This window comes from Hemiscyllium ocellatum, chromosome 20 (assembly GCF_020745735.1).
Source record: "Hemiscyllium ocellatum isolate sHemOce1 chromosome 20, sHemOce1.pat.X.cur, whole genome shotgun sequence".
Classification (NCBI taxonomy): Eukaryota; Metazoa; Chordata; class Chondrichthyes; order Orectolobiformes; family Hemiscylliidae; genus Hemiscyllium; species Hemiscyllium ocellatum.
This window is the reverse complement of record NC_083420.1, coordinates 22,756,409-22,770,205: the sequence shown is the minus strand read 5'-3', so window position 1 is coordinate 22,770,205 and position 13,797 is coordinate 22,756,409. Positions and strand designations below refer to the sequence as shown.

Sequence of the window (13,797 nt, the reverse complement as noted above, 5' to 3'; positions counted from 1 at the left end):
TCACTACATTGAATTTCTTCCTTGTCTGTGCTGATATATTTTTGAGAAGGTTTGTATGACCTTTTGTATTAGAAAAGACAATGGTTCATTGGAGCATTATCCAAAACTCTGCTGCCTATACCAGGTTTTGCACACCCATCACCCTTATGTTCATTGGCCTCCTGTTTCTGCAATGGCATAATCTTAATACTTTTTATCTTTGTGTTCAAACTATCTCTGAGGTCTAAACCGCTCTACCTCTGCAGCATAGCCCAACCCGACAGCCCTTTGCAATCCACCAATTCAGGCCTCTTGCACACTCCCAGTTTTTATCACTCCACTGACATGGCTGTACCTTCTTCAGCTGGCAAGACCTCAAATTCTGGAATTCCACCTGTCAGCTTTCTAATGCTCTTTAAGATGCTCCTTAAAATCTATCCCTTTGACCAAGCTTTTACTCACCAGAAATATCTTTTCATGCGGCTCAATGTCAAATCTTGACTGATACCCTTTCTGTGAGATGCGTTGAGAGATTTTTCAATGTTAAAGACCTGATACAAATACAAGCTGTTGTTGTTATTGGAGTGAAATCAGACACACGCCAAGGATGGAGCTCTTCGCTTTGCCCCTGCCAAATCTCAGCAACGACTTAGCTTCAACCCTAATCAGTTAAATAGCCATTCCTTGCAGGGTGGTGATTATCCAGAAGCTGGACACATTTCCAAATTGTTCAGGAATGGTTAGCACAGCTTCACGCTCTAGGTTCCTGTTGTGTTTGGATTGAAGGACATTTACATTGCCAATTCACAAGGTACAGGATGGCCCTTTGCTCCATGAGTAACATCATCTGGCTTCTGAGTTAGATGGTTCTGAGTCTGAATCCCACCTCCAGAGGCTTTAGTAGTCTGTCAATTCACTTCAAATATTTCACTGCTCTCCAAAACTCCTTTTCACTGATAGACACCTCACACATGGTAATTTTTACCAATGAGATAGTTATGTACAATTCTGCATTTCCCTCCTTAAGTGCCTATCAATAAAACATTATACAATGAAATATATAAAATTTTGCATGGACCGTACATACAGTTCACAAACTTTGTTTCTTCGTGTCACAATTCAAGGGCATATTTTTCTGCTTAAATCTCTCCTGCTGCCTTGACATTTCCCATCAAATTTCCCATCTTTTCAAGTGTCAAAAGTATGGTTGTTTTCTCTGATCACTGCTCAGGTCTTTCGAGTAATTTTCTGCAGTCTTTCCAAACTCAATAATTTGAGGTGAAAGTTTTAAAATCAAGGAGTTTGCCAGGCAATGAACCAATGGTTAGAGGCCAGACAGAGTAAGGATTCCAGGAGAAGGTGAACTGAGGCAAAGTTGTGAGATGGATGACGTTATGGAGGTGGAAACAGGTGACCTTGGTATTGGAGCAAATTTATCAGTTAATGCCATCTTGCATGTTTTTAAAAAAATCTTTTGTCAACAGAGTATTGTCAACACCAAAGCAAATTTCTAGTTTTGAGGTATTTTATGACCTTTATCTCTAACTAGTAGGAGCTTATTTTATTAGAGCCTCAGGACACTGATAGCAAATATGCAAACTGTTATTTTTACTGAAGGATCATTACTCAAATAACTCAAGGCAATTTATTTACTTTAGTTCCCGTTCAGTGCTAGTACAATGACCAAGCTTGACCTCTGAGATTGTTTCGTCCCCAGACTCATACAATGACATGTATCAGGAGATTGCATTCTGGATGAGATGGTGTCCCTGAAGAGCAATATTTAATATAAGGATAATTGTTTGAAGGGAACTCTGAAACAGAACAGTGGCTGACAGAACATCTCTTGTTGCTTTTTAAGTGTCCTTAAACTGACCTACTGGATAAAAATCAGAGTTGTTGAGAGTTCAGCAAATGGATGGAAAAGTTATCAGTTAACATTAAAAAAACCTGAGTTCCATCTCATTGACAAAGACCTTTTCTTCACATGCAATAGCAGTCAACCAGCACCCTCTATGTCCTGCCACTTAACCAATTTTGGATCCAATTTGCCAAATTACCCTGGATCCCATGGATTCATAATTTCTTGACCAGACTCTCATGTGGCACCTTGTCAAAAGCCTTTCTGAAGTTCATGTAAACTATGTTGACTGCATTACCCTCGTCTACTCTTATCATTACCTTCTCAGAAAATTCAATCACATTTGTTAGACGTGAACACCTCCTGAAAATCCATGCTGACTATTCTTGATTAATTGTTGTCTCTCTAAGAGGAGACTGATTCTGACTCTCAGAACTTTTTCCAAAAGTTTCCCTGCCAGTGTCATTAGACTCACTGGCCTATAGATCCGTTGTTTATCCCTGCTACCCTTCTTGAACAATAGTACAATATTAGCTGTCTTTCAATCATCTGGTGCCACTCTTGTGGTCAGAGAGGATTTGATAATTAACGTCAGAGCCCCTGTAATCACTTTTCTTGCTTCCCACAGCAGCCTAGGATATTCTATGGCACACTCCTGGTCCCAGTACGGGTTAATAACACATCTCACCCCGGCCTGGGGATTTATCAAGTCTAAGCCTACAAATATCATTAATACCTCCTACCTCTCAATGCTAATTTATTCAAGTTTATTGCAGTCCCCCTCCCTGATTTCTATGTTTATATCATCCTGTTCTATAGTGAATATAAATGCAGAGTACTTGATTAAAACTTCACCCATGTCTTCCAACTCCACATACAATTTGCCACTTTGGACCCTGTTGGACCTTCTTTATCCTCTTTACTGAATTTCTAAAGTGTCCTTGGATTTTCCTTTATTTTACCTGGCAATTTTTTTATGTCCCCTCTTCATTCTCCTAATTTTGTTTTTAAGTAATGCTCTGCACTTCCTATATTCTTCCAGAACTTCTGTCAGATTTAGTCCTTGATTATCTACAATAAGCGACCCCTTTTTCTCCTTATGCAGCACTGCGGTGGTGTGTAATCCATTGAACCACTGCTATTCATGAGGAATAGATACATTATGTTCCAGCCGTTGCTATTACCAGACAAGTCAGATCCCAGGCTGAAGTCTGGCTTGATAGAGCATAGTATTTTTATTTAATGAGGTGGCATTTAACTGAAACATAAGCAAGTGATTCTGTGGATTTGATTTTAACAATGAACAGTAGTTTGAAATGCAAAAGAAATAACGATAAAACAGTTTGAACTAAACTATTTACTTATGACACAATTTGAACAATTTTAAAACACAGTAAAAATACAACATTCGATCTATCCCAGCACCATCCTTTATAGTGCTCAAAGATGGGAAAGAGTTTGCTTCTCTATCACATCTATATATTTAACTTAATTTTTTTTTCAATTCCAGGTCTTTAGCATTTGGTGGTCTCTTTGATTCATCACAAAACTGAACTTAGATTTTTTCAACTGGAACATCAATTAAAACTGTTACACTGAGATAACCTACTTCCTCTTTGTTCTGCCTGTTGTTATATACATATCACCTCAATCATGACTTAGAATCATAGAGATGTACAGCACAGAAACAGACCCTTTCAGTCCAACCCGTCCATGCCGACCAGATATCCCAACCAATCTAGTCCCACCTGCCAGCATCTGGCCCATATCCCTCCAAATCCTTCCGATTCATATACCCCACCAAAAGCCATTTAAATGTTGCAATTGTTTTTGCCTCCACCACTTCCTCTGGCAGCTCATTCCATACACGTACCACTCTCTGTGTGAAAAAGTTGCTCCTTAGGTCTCTTATATATCTTTCCCTTCTCACCCTAAACCTATGCCCTTTAGTTCTGGACTCCTCCACCCCAGGGAAAAGACTTACTCAACAATGAAAGCAAATTAAAAAAATCTCTGACATGACTCAACAGAAAGCAAGCTTGTGCTCCTCAACATTTATTCTATCTGCCTTTAAAGCTCTCCCAATGCAGTTCTCAAGGACTCACTTGCTAATAATACATTTTTCAAACTGGCTTTAGAAATACTGTCAAGTTAATCATTAAATCCCCTTCATGCATGCAGACCAAAGCCATGCATTTAGTTCAAATCCCAAACTTGAAAATAAACTACAGGTATATCAAGATATATAAAGAAATTACATATTTTACACCATAATGCATCCAAACATTTTTCTATCGTGTTAAAACACTTTCTAGGCCTTTTCAGAGACTTGTGGAATCTGCAGTCAAGTATAGGTCACATATATATCAATTACAAATATCAGATTTCTTAAGTAGACATTAAGGAGCCAGTTAGATTTTTAAACTATAGTCTGATAGTTTCTCACGTTTATCAATTAATTGAACTTTAATTCCCCCAAGTGTCATGATGGAAATAAACTTCATAGCTCATTTCTCTGGATTACTAATCCAATGATATTGCAAATATGCAATCATTCCCTAAAGTCTACAGTCTTCACCAGATCACCAGATCTCAATGACTTTGTAACAAATATCCAGAATAATAACTGGTTCATATGCATAATTTATGCACAGTACCTATCAAACCAAAGAGCTAGTAATTATAAGAACTAAATATTCCACAACTTTTTTATCCATTCACAGAATGACAGCGTTACTGGCTAGGCAGCCATATATTACCCATACCTAATTGCCTTAATTAACTAAGGGCAGTTAAGAGTCACCACATTCCCCTCCAACACTATTTTGATTTAGTCCCTGCCCTCCCCTTCACTGTTTTTGATCACACAGCATTGCCCTTTGATGTGAAGGGCACTGCTTGTCACTGGCCACTCGGGTGTTTTCCGACTTTTCCTGGTGGTGGAAATTGAATAAAGATTTGTACACCTTGTGTCTCACTGTGTCTCACACCTGCGCACACACACCATGGGTGCTGGGGGTAAAAATAATAAGCACTACCGCAGTTAGGCGGTAGTGTGGGTTTTAATTTAAAAAAAGGGCAGTAGTGAAGGGCACTGCTTGTCACTAAAAAAAAACAAATAGGAGGGCACCAGAGGGAGTGGAGTGCATCATTTCCCCCTCCAACTCTATTTTGATTTAGTCCCTGCCCTCCCCTTCACTGTTTTGATCACACAGCATTACCCTTTGATGTGAAGGGCACTGCTTGTCACAGGCCACTTGGGTGTTTCCTTTCTTCCTGGTGGTGGAAATTAAATAAAGATTTGTGCACTTTGTGTCTCTCACTGTGTCTCACACCTGCACACACACACCATGGGTGCTGGGGAAAATAAGCACTACTGCAGTTAGGCGGTAGTGTGGGGGAAAAAGAAAAAAAGAAAAAAAAGAGAGAAAAAAAGAAAAGAAAAAAAGAGTCACCACATTCCCCTCCAACACTATTTTGATTTAGTCCCTGCCCTCCCCTTCACTGTTTTTGATCACACAGCATTGCCCTTTGATGTGAAGGGCACTGCTTGTCACTGGCCACTCGGGTGTTTTCCTATTTTTCCTGGTGGTGGAAATTAAATAAAGATTTGTGCACTTTGTGTCTCTCACTGTGTCTCACACCTGCACGCACACACCATTATATTAAAAAAATTTAACCAGGAAAAGTCCATTGATAAGAAGGGCACTGCAAAAAAAAACAGGAGTGTTTTGATGTGAAGGGCACTGCTTGTCACTGGCCACTTGGATGTTTTCCTATCTTTCTGGCGGTGGAAATTTGAATAAAGATTCAAACACCTTGTGTCTCACACCTGCACACACACAACATGGGTGCCGGGGAAAAAATAAGCACTACCGCAGTTAGGCAGAAAAAAAAGAGTCACCACATTCCCCTCCAACGCTATTTTGATTTAGTCCCTGCCCTCCCCTTCACTGTTTTGATCACACAGCATTGCCCTTTGATGTGAAGGGCACTGCTTGTCACTGGCCACTCGGGTGTTTTCCTATTTTTCCTGGTGGTGGATATTGAATAAAGATTTGTACACTTTGTGTCTCTCACTGTGTCTCACACCTGCACACACACACCATAGGTGCTGTGGAGAAAAAAAAAGCACTACCGCAGTTAGGCGGTAGTGCAGGAATTAAAGAAAAAAAAGAGAAAAAGAAAGAAAAAAAAACTGGGCGAAAAAAAAGAGTCACCACATTGCTGTGAGTCTGCAGTTGCATGTAGGCCAGACTAGGTAAAAATGGCAATGTCACAAGTATGTTCTGGGAAAGCACAGCAGGTCAGGCAGCATCCGAGGAGCAGAAGAATCAATGTTTCGTGCATAAGCCCTTCATCTGGAATGTAAGAACTATAAAACTTCATAAGGATAGCAGTTTCCTTTCCTAAATGGGAGTTAGTGAAGTAGATGGGTTTTTCAAACAATTGAGCATGATTTCACGTTCATTATTAGACTCCTAATTCCAACGTTTTATTGAATTAAAATTCCACCATCTGCCATAGCAGGATTGGAACCTGGGTCCCCAGAACATCGCCTGGGTCTCTGGATTACCAGTCCAGTAATAATACCATGAGCAGTTTAACTGATTTCTGATTTTGAGCTAACAAGAATAGGAGGAGCGGACAAATTGTTGAGTATCGGGGAGATTGGTTTGTCACTCATCAGCTCATACCATCAGTCATCAGGGTTAAAGCTGGTGGGTTTCAGGTTACAAATTGTCTTCTCTTTGTAACTGGAGTTGAGGAATGACTAAATAAGCAATGACATTCCAACAAGTTCCCTTTCTAGAAGATTAATGGCAAAAATCCAATTCTTGTAATTTCTGTCATTAGACATAATCAGGGTATATATGTTCATCCTCTCAAGTGTATATGCCAGAAACATCAAGGAATTGTGAACAGCTTTCTTCTTGAGCCTCCAGTAACTGTTCCTTCTAGTCTGTGTCACTCAATCCAAAACGTTGATTCTCCTGCTCCTCAGATGCGGCCTGACCTGCTGTGCTTTTCCAGCACCACACTCTACTCTAATCTCCAGCATCCACAGTCCTCACTTTCGCCTCACTCAATTTCAGTCAATCCTTCTTTTTGTCTCTTTCTCATCCTGATACTTCAGTTACTAGCAGCCTTTAAAGGAAGGTGAGCTAACAGGCATACTTCTTTCCATTCGCCCCATGAATTGCTCAATGGAAAATCAATAAATTATTAACAAGGTTCTGAGCATTGGCAACACTAGTGGTTAGAGGGAAGAGATTAGAGCAGGATCACTGATGACGCACTTTTTATTTCATCTTGTGTACTCGTCTGGAATATGGACAAGAAACCATGCAAGCCTCCTGCGTTTGAGCACATTATTAGATTAGATTACTTAGTGTGGAAACAGGCCCTTTGGCCCAACAAGTCCACACCAACCCACCCATTCCCCTACATTTACCCCGTTAGCTAACACTATGGACCAATTTACCTGACCTGCACATCTTTGGGCTGTGGGAGGAAACCAGACCACCCGGAGTAAACCCACGCAGACACAGGGAGAATGTGCAAACTCCACACAGTCAGCCACCTGCGTCGGGAATTGAACCCAGGTCTCTGGCGCTGTGAGGCAGCAGTGCTAACCACTGTGCCATCCATCTAAGACTTGGATGAGTTGGGGTGTTATTGAGACTTAAGCATTACAGAAGGGAAACTAAGTTTGATACAAATGAGCAAAGTAAGTTTCCTGAAAGCAACTTTAGCAGCAGGGTAAATGTGTGCATTCCAATTGGGCTCAGAGGAAATTATAACATTGAGAATGGAAAAGTACATGTATAAATTAGGAGCACTTTTTAAAAAAAAAGTCACTTTGTATTGCAACTTTCATAACCACTGGACATCCCAAAACACTTTATACCCAATTAACCACTTTTTGATGGGTAGTCCCTATTGTAATGTAGGAAATGCAATAGCAAAATTCCCTCAAACAGAAATGCTAAATAAGAATCGATTATTTTGTTGATCGAGGGATAAACATTGGCCAGGAGAGCAGAAATAATTACTCGTGGGATCTTTTATTTCTGAAAGGGCAGACAAAACTTCATTTGAAACAATCACCAACCACAACTCTTAGAGCCAAAAATCTCTGACTCAAGAATGAGAGTGCTATTCTATTATTCAAGTCACTGCTAGTGTTTAAAGAACAACAATGAAATTCTTTTACGTTATATCCTTTCTAAAGAGAGTCTAGCTTTAACCATTGTTACTTTACTGAGCAGGATTTTAATCAGATTAACAAATAGTTTAAAGATTTACAATGCAAGGTGGATTAAAACATGTAAATTATTCACAACTTTAAGTCTGCATTCTCAATCTGCATGATAAAATTCAACTTTTATTTCAGGTTCTTTCAATATTCTCATAACATGATGATCAAACTCTTAAAATGGAAATTGATAAATACCTTGTTATTTTAAATTTGCTCTTTAAGGGTGACAGTCATTGGCTATCTATGAATACATATACACTTATGTTCTGGGAAATGTATAGGACATAAACTATGATAGGTAACAGCAAGTGCCACATTTTTCTCTTCAGGTGAATATGGAAGCTTCCAGGAAGCTGTTTGAAGAGCGGTAAATAATTCTGTAAGTGTCCTAGCCAACATTCTTTCCTCAACCAATGGAAGAAGAAAAAAAATGATCCAGTCATTTACCTTGTCATGACATACTGGCTCTGCATTTTGCATAACAGCCACTATACTTTAAAATGTAATCTATTTGACACTAGGTGCTTTGTGCCCTCATGAGGAGGTATAGGTGATATATAAATGAAAGCTCTTTCAATTGATGGAACTTGGTGAAAAAAAAAATTCAAAGATATTGCAATATAATAGAAACCTCTGTATGAAGGATTGGGAAATGCAGCCAAAACAAAAATCAAACCCCAAGGGACTTCCGAAGGATACTAGTTTTGTTGCAAATTGTGCTCCCAGCTGCATAAACCCCATCTCTAAAAGAGAGGAATATCATGGAAAATTTGTATTACATTAGATTTTAAAACCTGCAGATTTTTAACATCAGGATTTGACCCACACAAGCTCTGAACTAGCAGGGTTATGTTTAACTTAACTCAAACTCCTGAACAATCTTGAAGCAGATATGGTTGCAGACAAGAAAAGCATTTGGATACAAGGCAAAGTTTTTTTTTATTGTTTTCCAGTCTTCCAAAGACATTACATGTACAGAGCTGGTTAAACCACACATTGAACATCAGGTTATATCCGAATGCTTGAAGTGCTTCTAACATCTCTTCAATACAACAGGAATATGTCATTTATGCTGCACTTGTGCCATTCAAACTTGTGCCTTGTTTTTAAATGTACCTTTCCACTCAAACGGAAATTGAAATAATGTTGTTCTATGAGAGTACCAGATCGACAAATTCTGTAAGATGAGAACATTTGTTAGATATGGAAACTTTTATAGTTCTTACATTCAGTGAATAGCATCAGTTGCTTTAACTATATGCTTCAATACCCCTAAACAATTAAGATTTGTAATCATGAATAAAATGCTGAAATGGTAGAAACCAAAATGATCAAAAGTGATTTTTAACTGTTAAAGTCAAGATTTAAAAACCCATCCAAGTTATGGGTTGCAGCTGTTCAATTGTTTGAAAATGATAAGTCTTTAAAGATTAAATCAACATACCATCAGTACCAAGTCTTCCATCGCCATCTTTATCTCCTCCATCCATGAATGTCTTGGTCTCCTTGTCATTCAGCACCCTAGCTCCAGCAGAGAACCTCTGCAGGAAATACCTGGAAGAGCAAAGCCAGTTGAAGAATGAATCCACATGTTTTCATCAAAGGCCATTTGGGAACATAATCTTCATCCCATGATTTCAAGCAGTTGTTATTTAACAGTGCAGTAGAGATTGCTCTCAGGTAACAATGATGTCTGGTCTTGTTTCTAAATCCAATTGAAGAACTATTTCTCCATTGTTGGTACAAATGACTACTGGAGAAAATTGTTGTATTGCATCTCAGGAAATATTGCAATGTGCATTAGCTAATGATTTTATGATAAAGAATTAGAACATTTAAAAAATTTACATAAAATAAAAACATTTTAAAAGTCTAGAATTCCTTTGTAGAATGATCAAGACATTCAATAATCTATCTGGTCACAAAGCCAAGCAATACTGTTGCTGGAATTAGTTTGGATGGTGAATTATTCTTTAGCCAGAGAACGGATGGAATGTGCAACTTTAGGTACCTTTGTACTCAAACAGAGGTGGAAATAATGTTGTTCTATGAGAGTACCAGATCAACAAATGTCAATACATTTAAAAAAAGGAGTAGCTAAGCACATGAGGGAGAAAACAATAGGAGATTATGTTGATGTGTTGAGTTATAATTTCATGGAGGGAGGAGCAGAAGCTGTGTGGAACAAACACTGCCCTGGTCCAGTTGTGTCTGTTGGATTGTTTCTTTTCTACATATGTAATTCCTAGGCCCAACAAATGTCCAACTAAGGATCCAAGAAATATCCCTGATTCCGTAGAGACCAATAAGACACCAATTTCACATAGATGAGGAAAATGTCAGGCCTGTTCAGAGCTGAATGATATCTGCCAAGGTTGTGATGATAGCAGTCCAATTGGGTTTAGATTCTTCAAGCAAGGGAAAGTGGGGAAATTAGTATGTTGCTGTCCAGAGAAAGGGCTTTTACTGTTACAAAACAAATTATGTTCCAGGGTTCATTACTTCCCAGGCAAGAAAACAAACTGTAGAAGTTGTCTCAATGTGCTTTTTACAAAAGTGGTGCGAGTCACTTGTTCACATGATTTATAGCTTATAAAAACAATACAGAGGAGGACGGCAATAAAGTAAGGTATGATCATTTATACAGAATCTATTAACAACCTCAGGCTATATCAAAGCACACCATTCAATGAAGTACTTTTATAGTGTGACAGCTAATGTATGAACAAGATCTTGCAACAAGGTGATAATCAGCTAGTGGTGTTAACTGAGAGATTAACATTGGTGAAGATAGGATAGTGAAGGCAGCACTTAGTATGCTTTCCATCCATTTGGGAGGTCATGTTGCGGCTGTACAGGACATTAGGTAGTCCTATTTTAGAAAATTGTGTACAATTCTGATCTCCCTCCTATAGGAAGGGTATTGTGAAATTTGAAAGGGTTCAGGAAAGACAGATGAATGTTGCCAGGATTGGAGGGTTTGAGCTATAAGAAGCTGAATAGGCTGGGGCTTTTTTCCCCTGGGGTGGAGGCTAAGGGGTGACATTATAGAGGTTTATAAAATCTGAGGGGCATGGATAGGATAAATAGACAAAGTCTTTTTCCCTGGGTTGGGGGCAAACTCCAGAACTAGAGGACATGGGTTTAAAAGGGGAGAGAGTGGAGTGTGTATGGAATGAGCTGCCATAAGACATTGTGGAGCTGGTGCAATTAAAACATTTAAAAGGCATTTGGATGGGTACACGAATAGGAAGGGTTTAGCAGGGATATAAGCTAAGTGCTGGCAAATGGGACTTGATTTATTTAGGATATCTGGTTGACATGGAGGCATTGGATGGAAGGGTCTGTTTCCATGCTGTACATCTCAATGACTTGAAGATACTGGGGAGAACATTTCTTCCAATGGTGCCAAAAGATCTTTTACATCCATCTTTGGAGGTGGAGGTGCATCGACATTTAAACTGTCCCATTGAGGAGATCTCTGTCAGTTCAGCACTCCCTCACTCTCACTTTGGAGTGCCAGCCTGGGTCATGTGTTCAAGTTTCTGGAGTGATCTCCAACCCATGACCCTTGATAATGGAAGCAGTAAGAGAGAGTGCCACCCACTGGAGGCACAGTTGACACCACAGATGGTTATTGGTTTTGTATCTCCATGTGCATTTCTTCTCCTGAAGAGAAACAGTGGAAAGTGTTGGAAGGAGCAGCAGGTTGATTATCAAATCTGTTTGAAACATACAATGAGGTTTCTTCAGTACTCACTAAGCCTTGGTTTGGGATCTGATCCAGATCTTTCACTTCAGTGGCAGAGGCATCTCCTAAAATCAGCCTCAGGCAGGGTTATTGTGCTGCAGTGTTAGTGTCCTTACCTCTGAGTCAGGAGGTCCACTTTGAGGTCCCACCTGCTTCAGATGCATGCAATAACATTCCCGAACAGGTTGTATAGAAAATATCCCAATGCAATGGCAAACTATTCCCCACCCCCTCCCCCACCAAAGATTAGCTCGGAATTCACCATCATTTAAAATCCAAGTACAAAAAAAAAGGAACCCAAGCTGGTTAGGTCTTACTTTAATTCATCTTCTTCGATGAACCCACTGTCATCATCATCAATAGCTCGGAAAACTTTCCTGATGTCTTCGGCGGATTTTTTAGATAGACCGCAAGTCATAAAGAATTTCTTGCAGTCGAAGGAGTTATTGGCTGTGGAAAAGACAGGGAATGCATGCATCAAATCCGACCTCCTTCCATCAAAACGGAACGATGCTGATATACAAGAAGCAAACAGGGATACAGTACCTTGGCATTCCTTTAAAGCGGTGGAAATGTCAGCAACAGACAGAACGTCAGTGATTTCCATTGTGAAACTGCTGGGAAATTAAACATAACAGGGGGTTGAGGGGGATAAGTGGGAGGTGCCCTTCTCTCCCCTAGCCTGCCACCCTCTCATGTATCCTCCCTCTTCTTTCTAACTTTCCTCTGTAACACGCCATCACTTTTTCGCCCGCTCCCCCTTCACCCTCTGTTTGTATTCTCTCTCCCTTTCGCTTTCACACACTTGGATACTGCCTTACGCTCTCTCTCACACACATATAGTCACGATTCCTTTCTCTCATAAGAAAGGGTCGCCTCAGAAGACGGGACCTCCAGGCATCGGTGTACTCATTCGGGTTCAAGATTGAAACTATTGTTATCCGCAACTGATCTTGTCGCTCGCCTTTCCTTCTCTCCGTCGATTTCGGATGAGCTTGCAGTATTTGTGATGTGCCCCTTGCTGACTGGGCTTCAGTCACCGCCGCACTACACAGGACACTCTTCAGGGAGCTAGCTAATTAGATCCACAACTTCTCCTCCCCTATAACCCTGTGCGCTTTGCCATAAATGCATTATATATTTACATTATAATCGACAGTTTCAGCTTAATGGGAACGTTATTACCCCAAGTTGCAATGCTTGCCCATGCTACTTTGGGGGAACACATTTAGAGGGGGAATATCTTCCAGACGTTCACACGTTCCGATCTGTGGAGACTGTTGACTCTAATCCAAAATAAGTCCCAGGATCCGACCCTCACACTCAACCCAAATACACTGAAGAAACTTAACCATTACATCTCCACAACTCCTTAAAGCACACGTTACTAGAGAACGGCCAAAACAAAAAGCTACTTCAATGAATTTCAAAAGAAGTTCCAATTCGCTTCTCAACTGCGTTTGAGAGTCGATCTATTGGGGAAACGAAGAAGGGTGAACCACCTCAGAAAGTCTCACCTCTCAGGGTATCTCTGGGCCTTGCACCAGATGGAGCGAAGTACCTTCTCTGCGTGAGCTCTCCTGGAAGACCTGCTTTATATGCAGTCCATTAAGGTGACTCTTTGCTGGACTTGGGTTGTGTCGCATGGATCAGATGGACGAGTTTCACCTGCTATTGAATTTCCGAACCAGCTAATGAACTGCTTCTATTTATATCCCCCCCCAGCTCACCTGATATGTGTAATGTGTGTTTTGTTAGGCTTTTACTTCGCATAACAAATAACTTCATAGTTGCAAGATTTGAAGGAACATTTTTTTTTAAATGACGTCTAGCTTGCGTTGTAAACTGTAGTCCAGGCTCGGTTTTCCAAAGTCGCGCGCATGTAAAATACTCTCTCCCTTCTTTCCTTCCTTCGGACAATCCAACTGTTCATTCTGTTTTAGC

General features: G+C 40.0%; 1 protein-coding gene across 6 annotated transcripts; it reads right to left on the bottom strand.

The window, feature by feature from the left end:
* Positions 1–9,022: 9,022 nt before the first annotated feature.
* Positions 9,023–13,566, bottom strand: LOC132825381 (parvalbumin, thymic CPV3-like). Of its 6 annotated transcripts, none has more exons than XM_060840576.1 (5): positions 13,371–13,566; positions 12,400–12,470; positions 12,171–12,303; positions 9,547–9,656; positions 9,023–9,279 (listed from the first exon to the last, which is right to left on the bottom strand). In XM_060840576.1, the coding sequence occupies exons 2-5, from the start codon at positions 12,458–12,460 to the stop codon at positions 9,254–9,256; spliced, it is 330 nt and encodes a 109-aa protein (XP_060696559.1). In that variant the 5' UTR covers positions 12,461–12,470; positions 13,371–13,566; the 3' UTR covers positions 9,023–9,253. The 6 variants fall into 6 exon arrangements, with proteins under 6 accessions (XP_060696559.1, XP_060696561.1, XP_060696555.1 ...); XM_060840578.1 differs by having other exon boundaries at positions 12,400–12,467; XM_060840572.1 differs by lacking the exon at positions 13,371–13,566 and adding an exon at positions 12,999–13,096.
* Between the last annotated feature and the right edge of the window lie 231 nt (positions 13,567–13,797).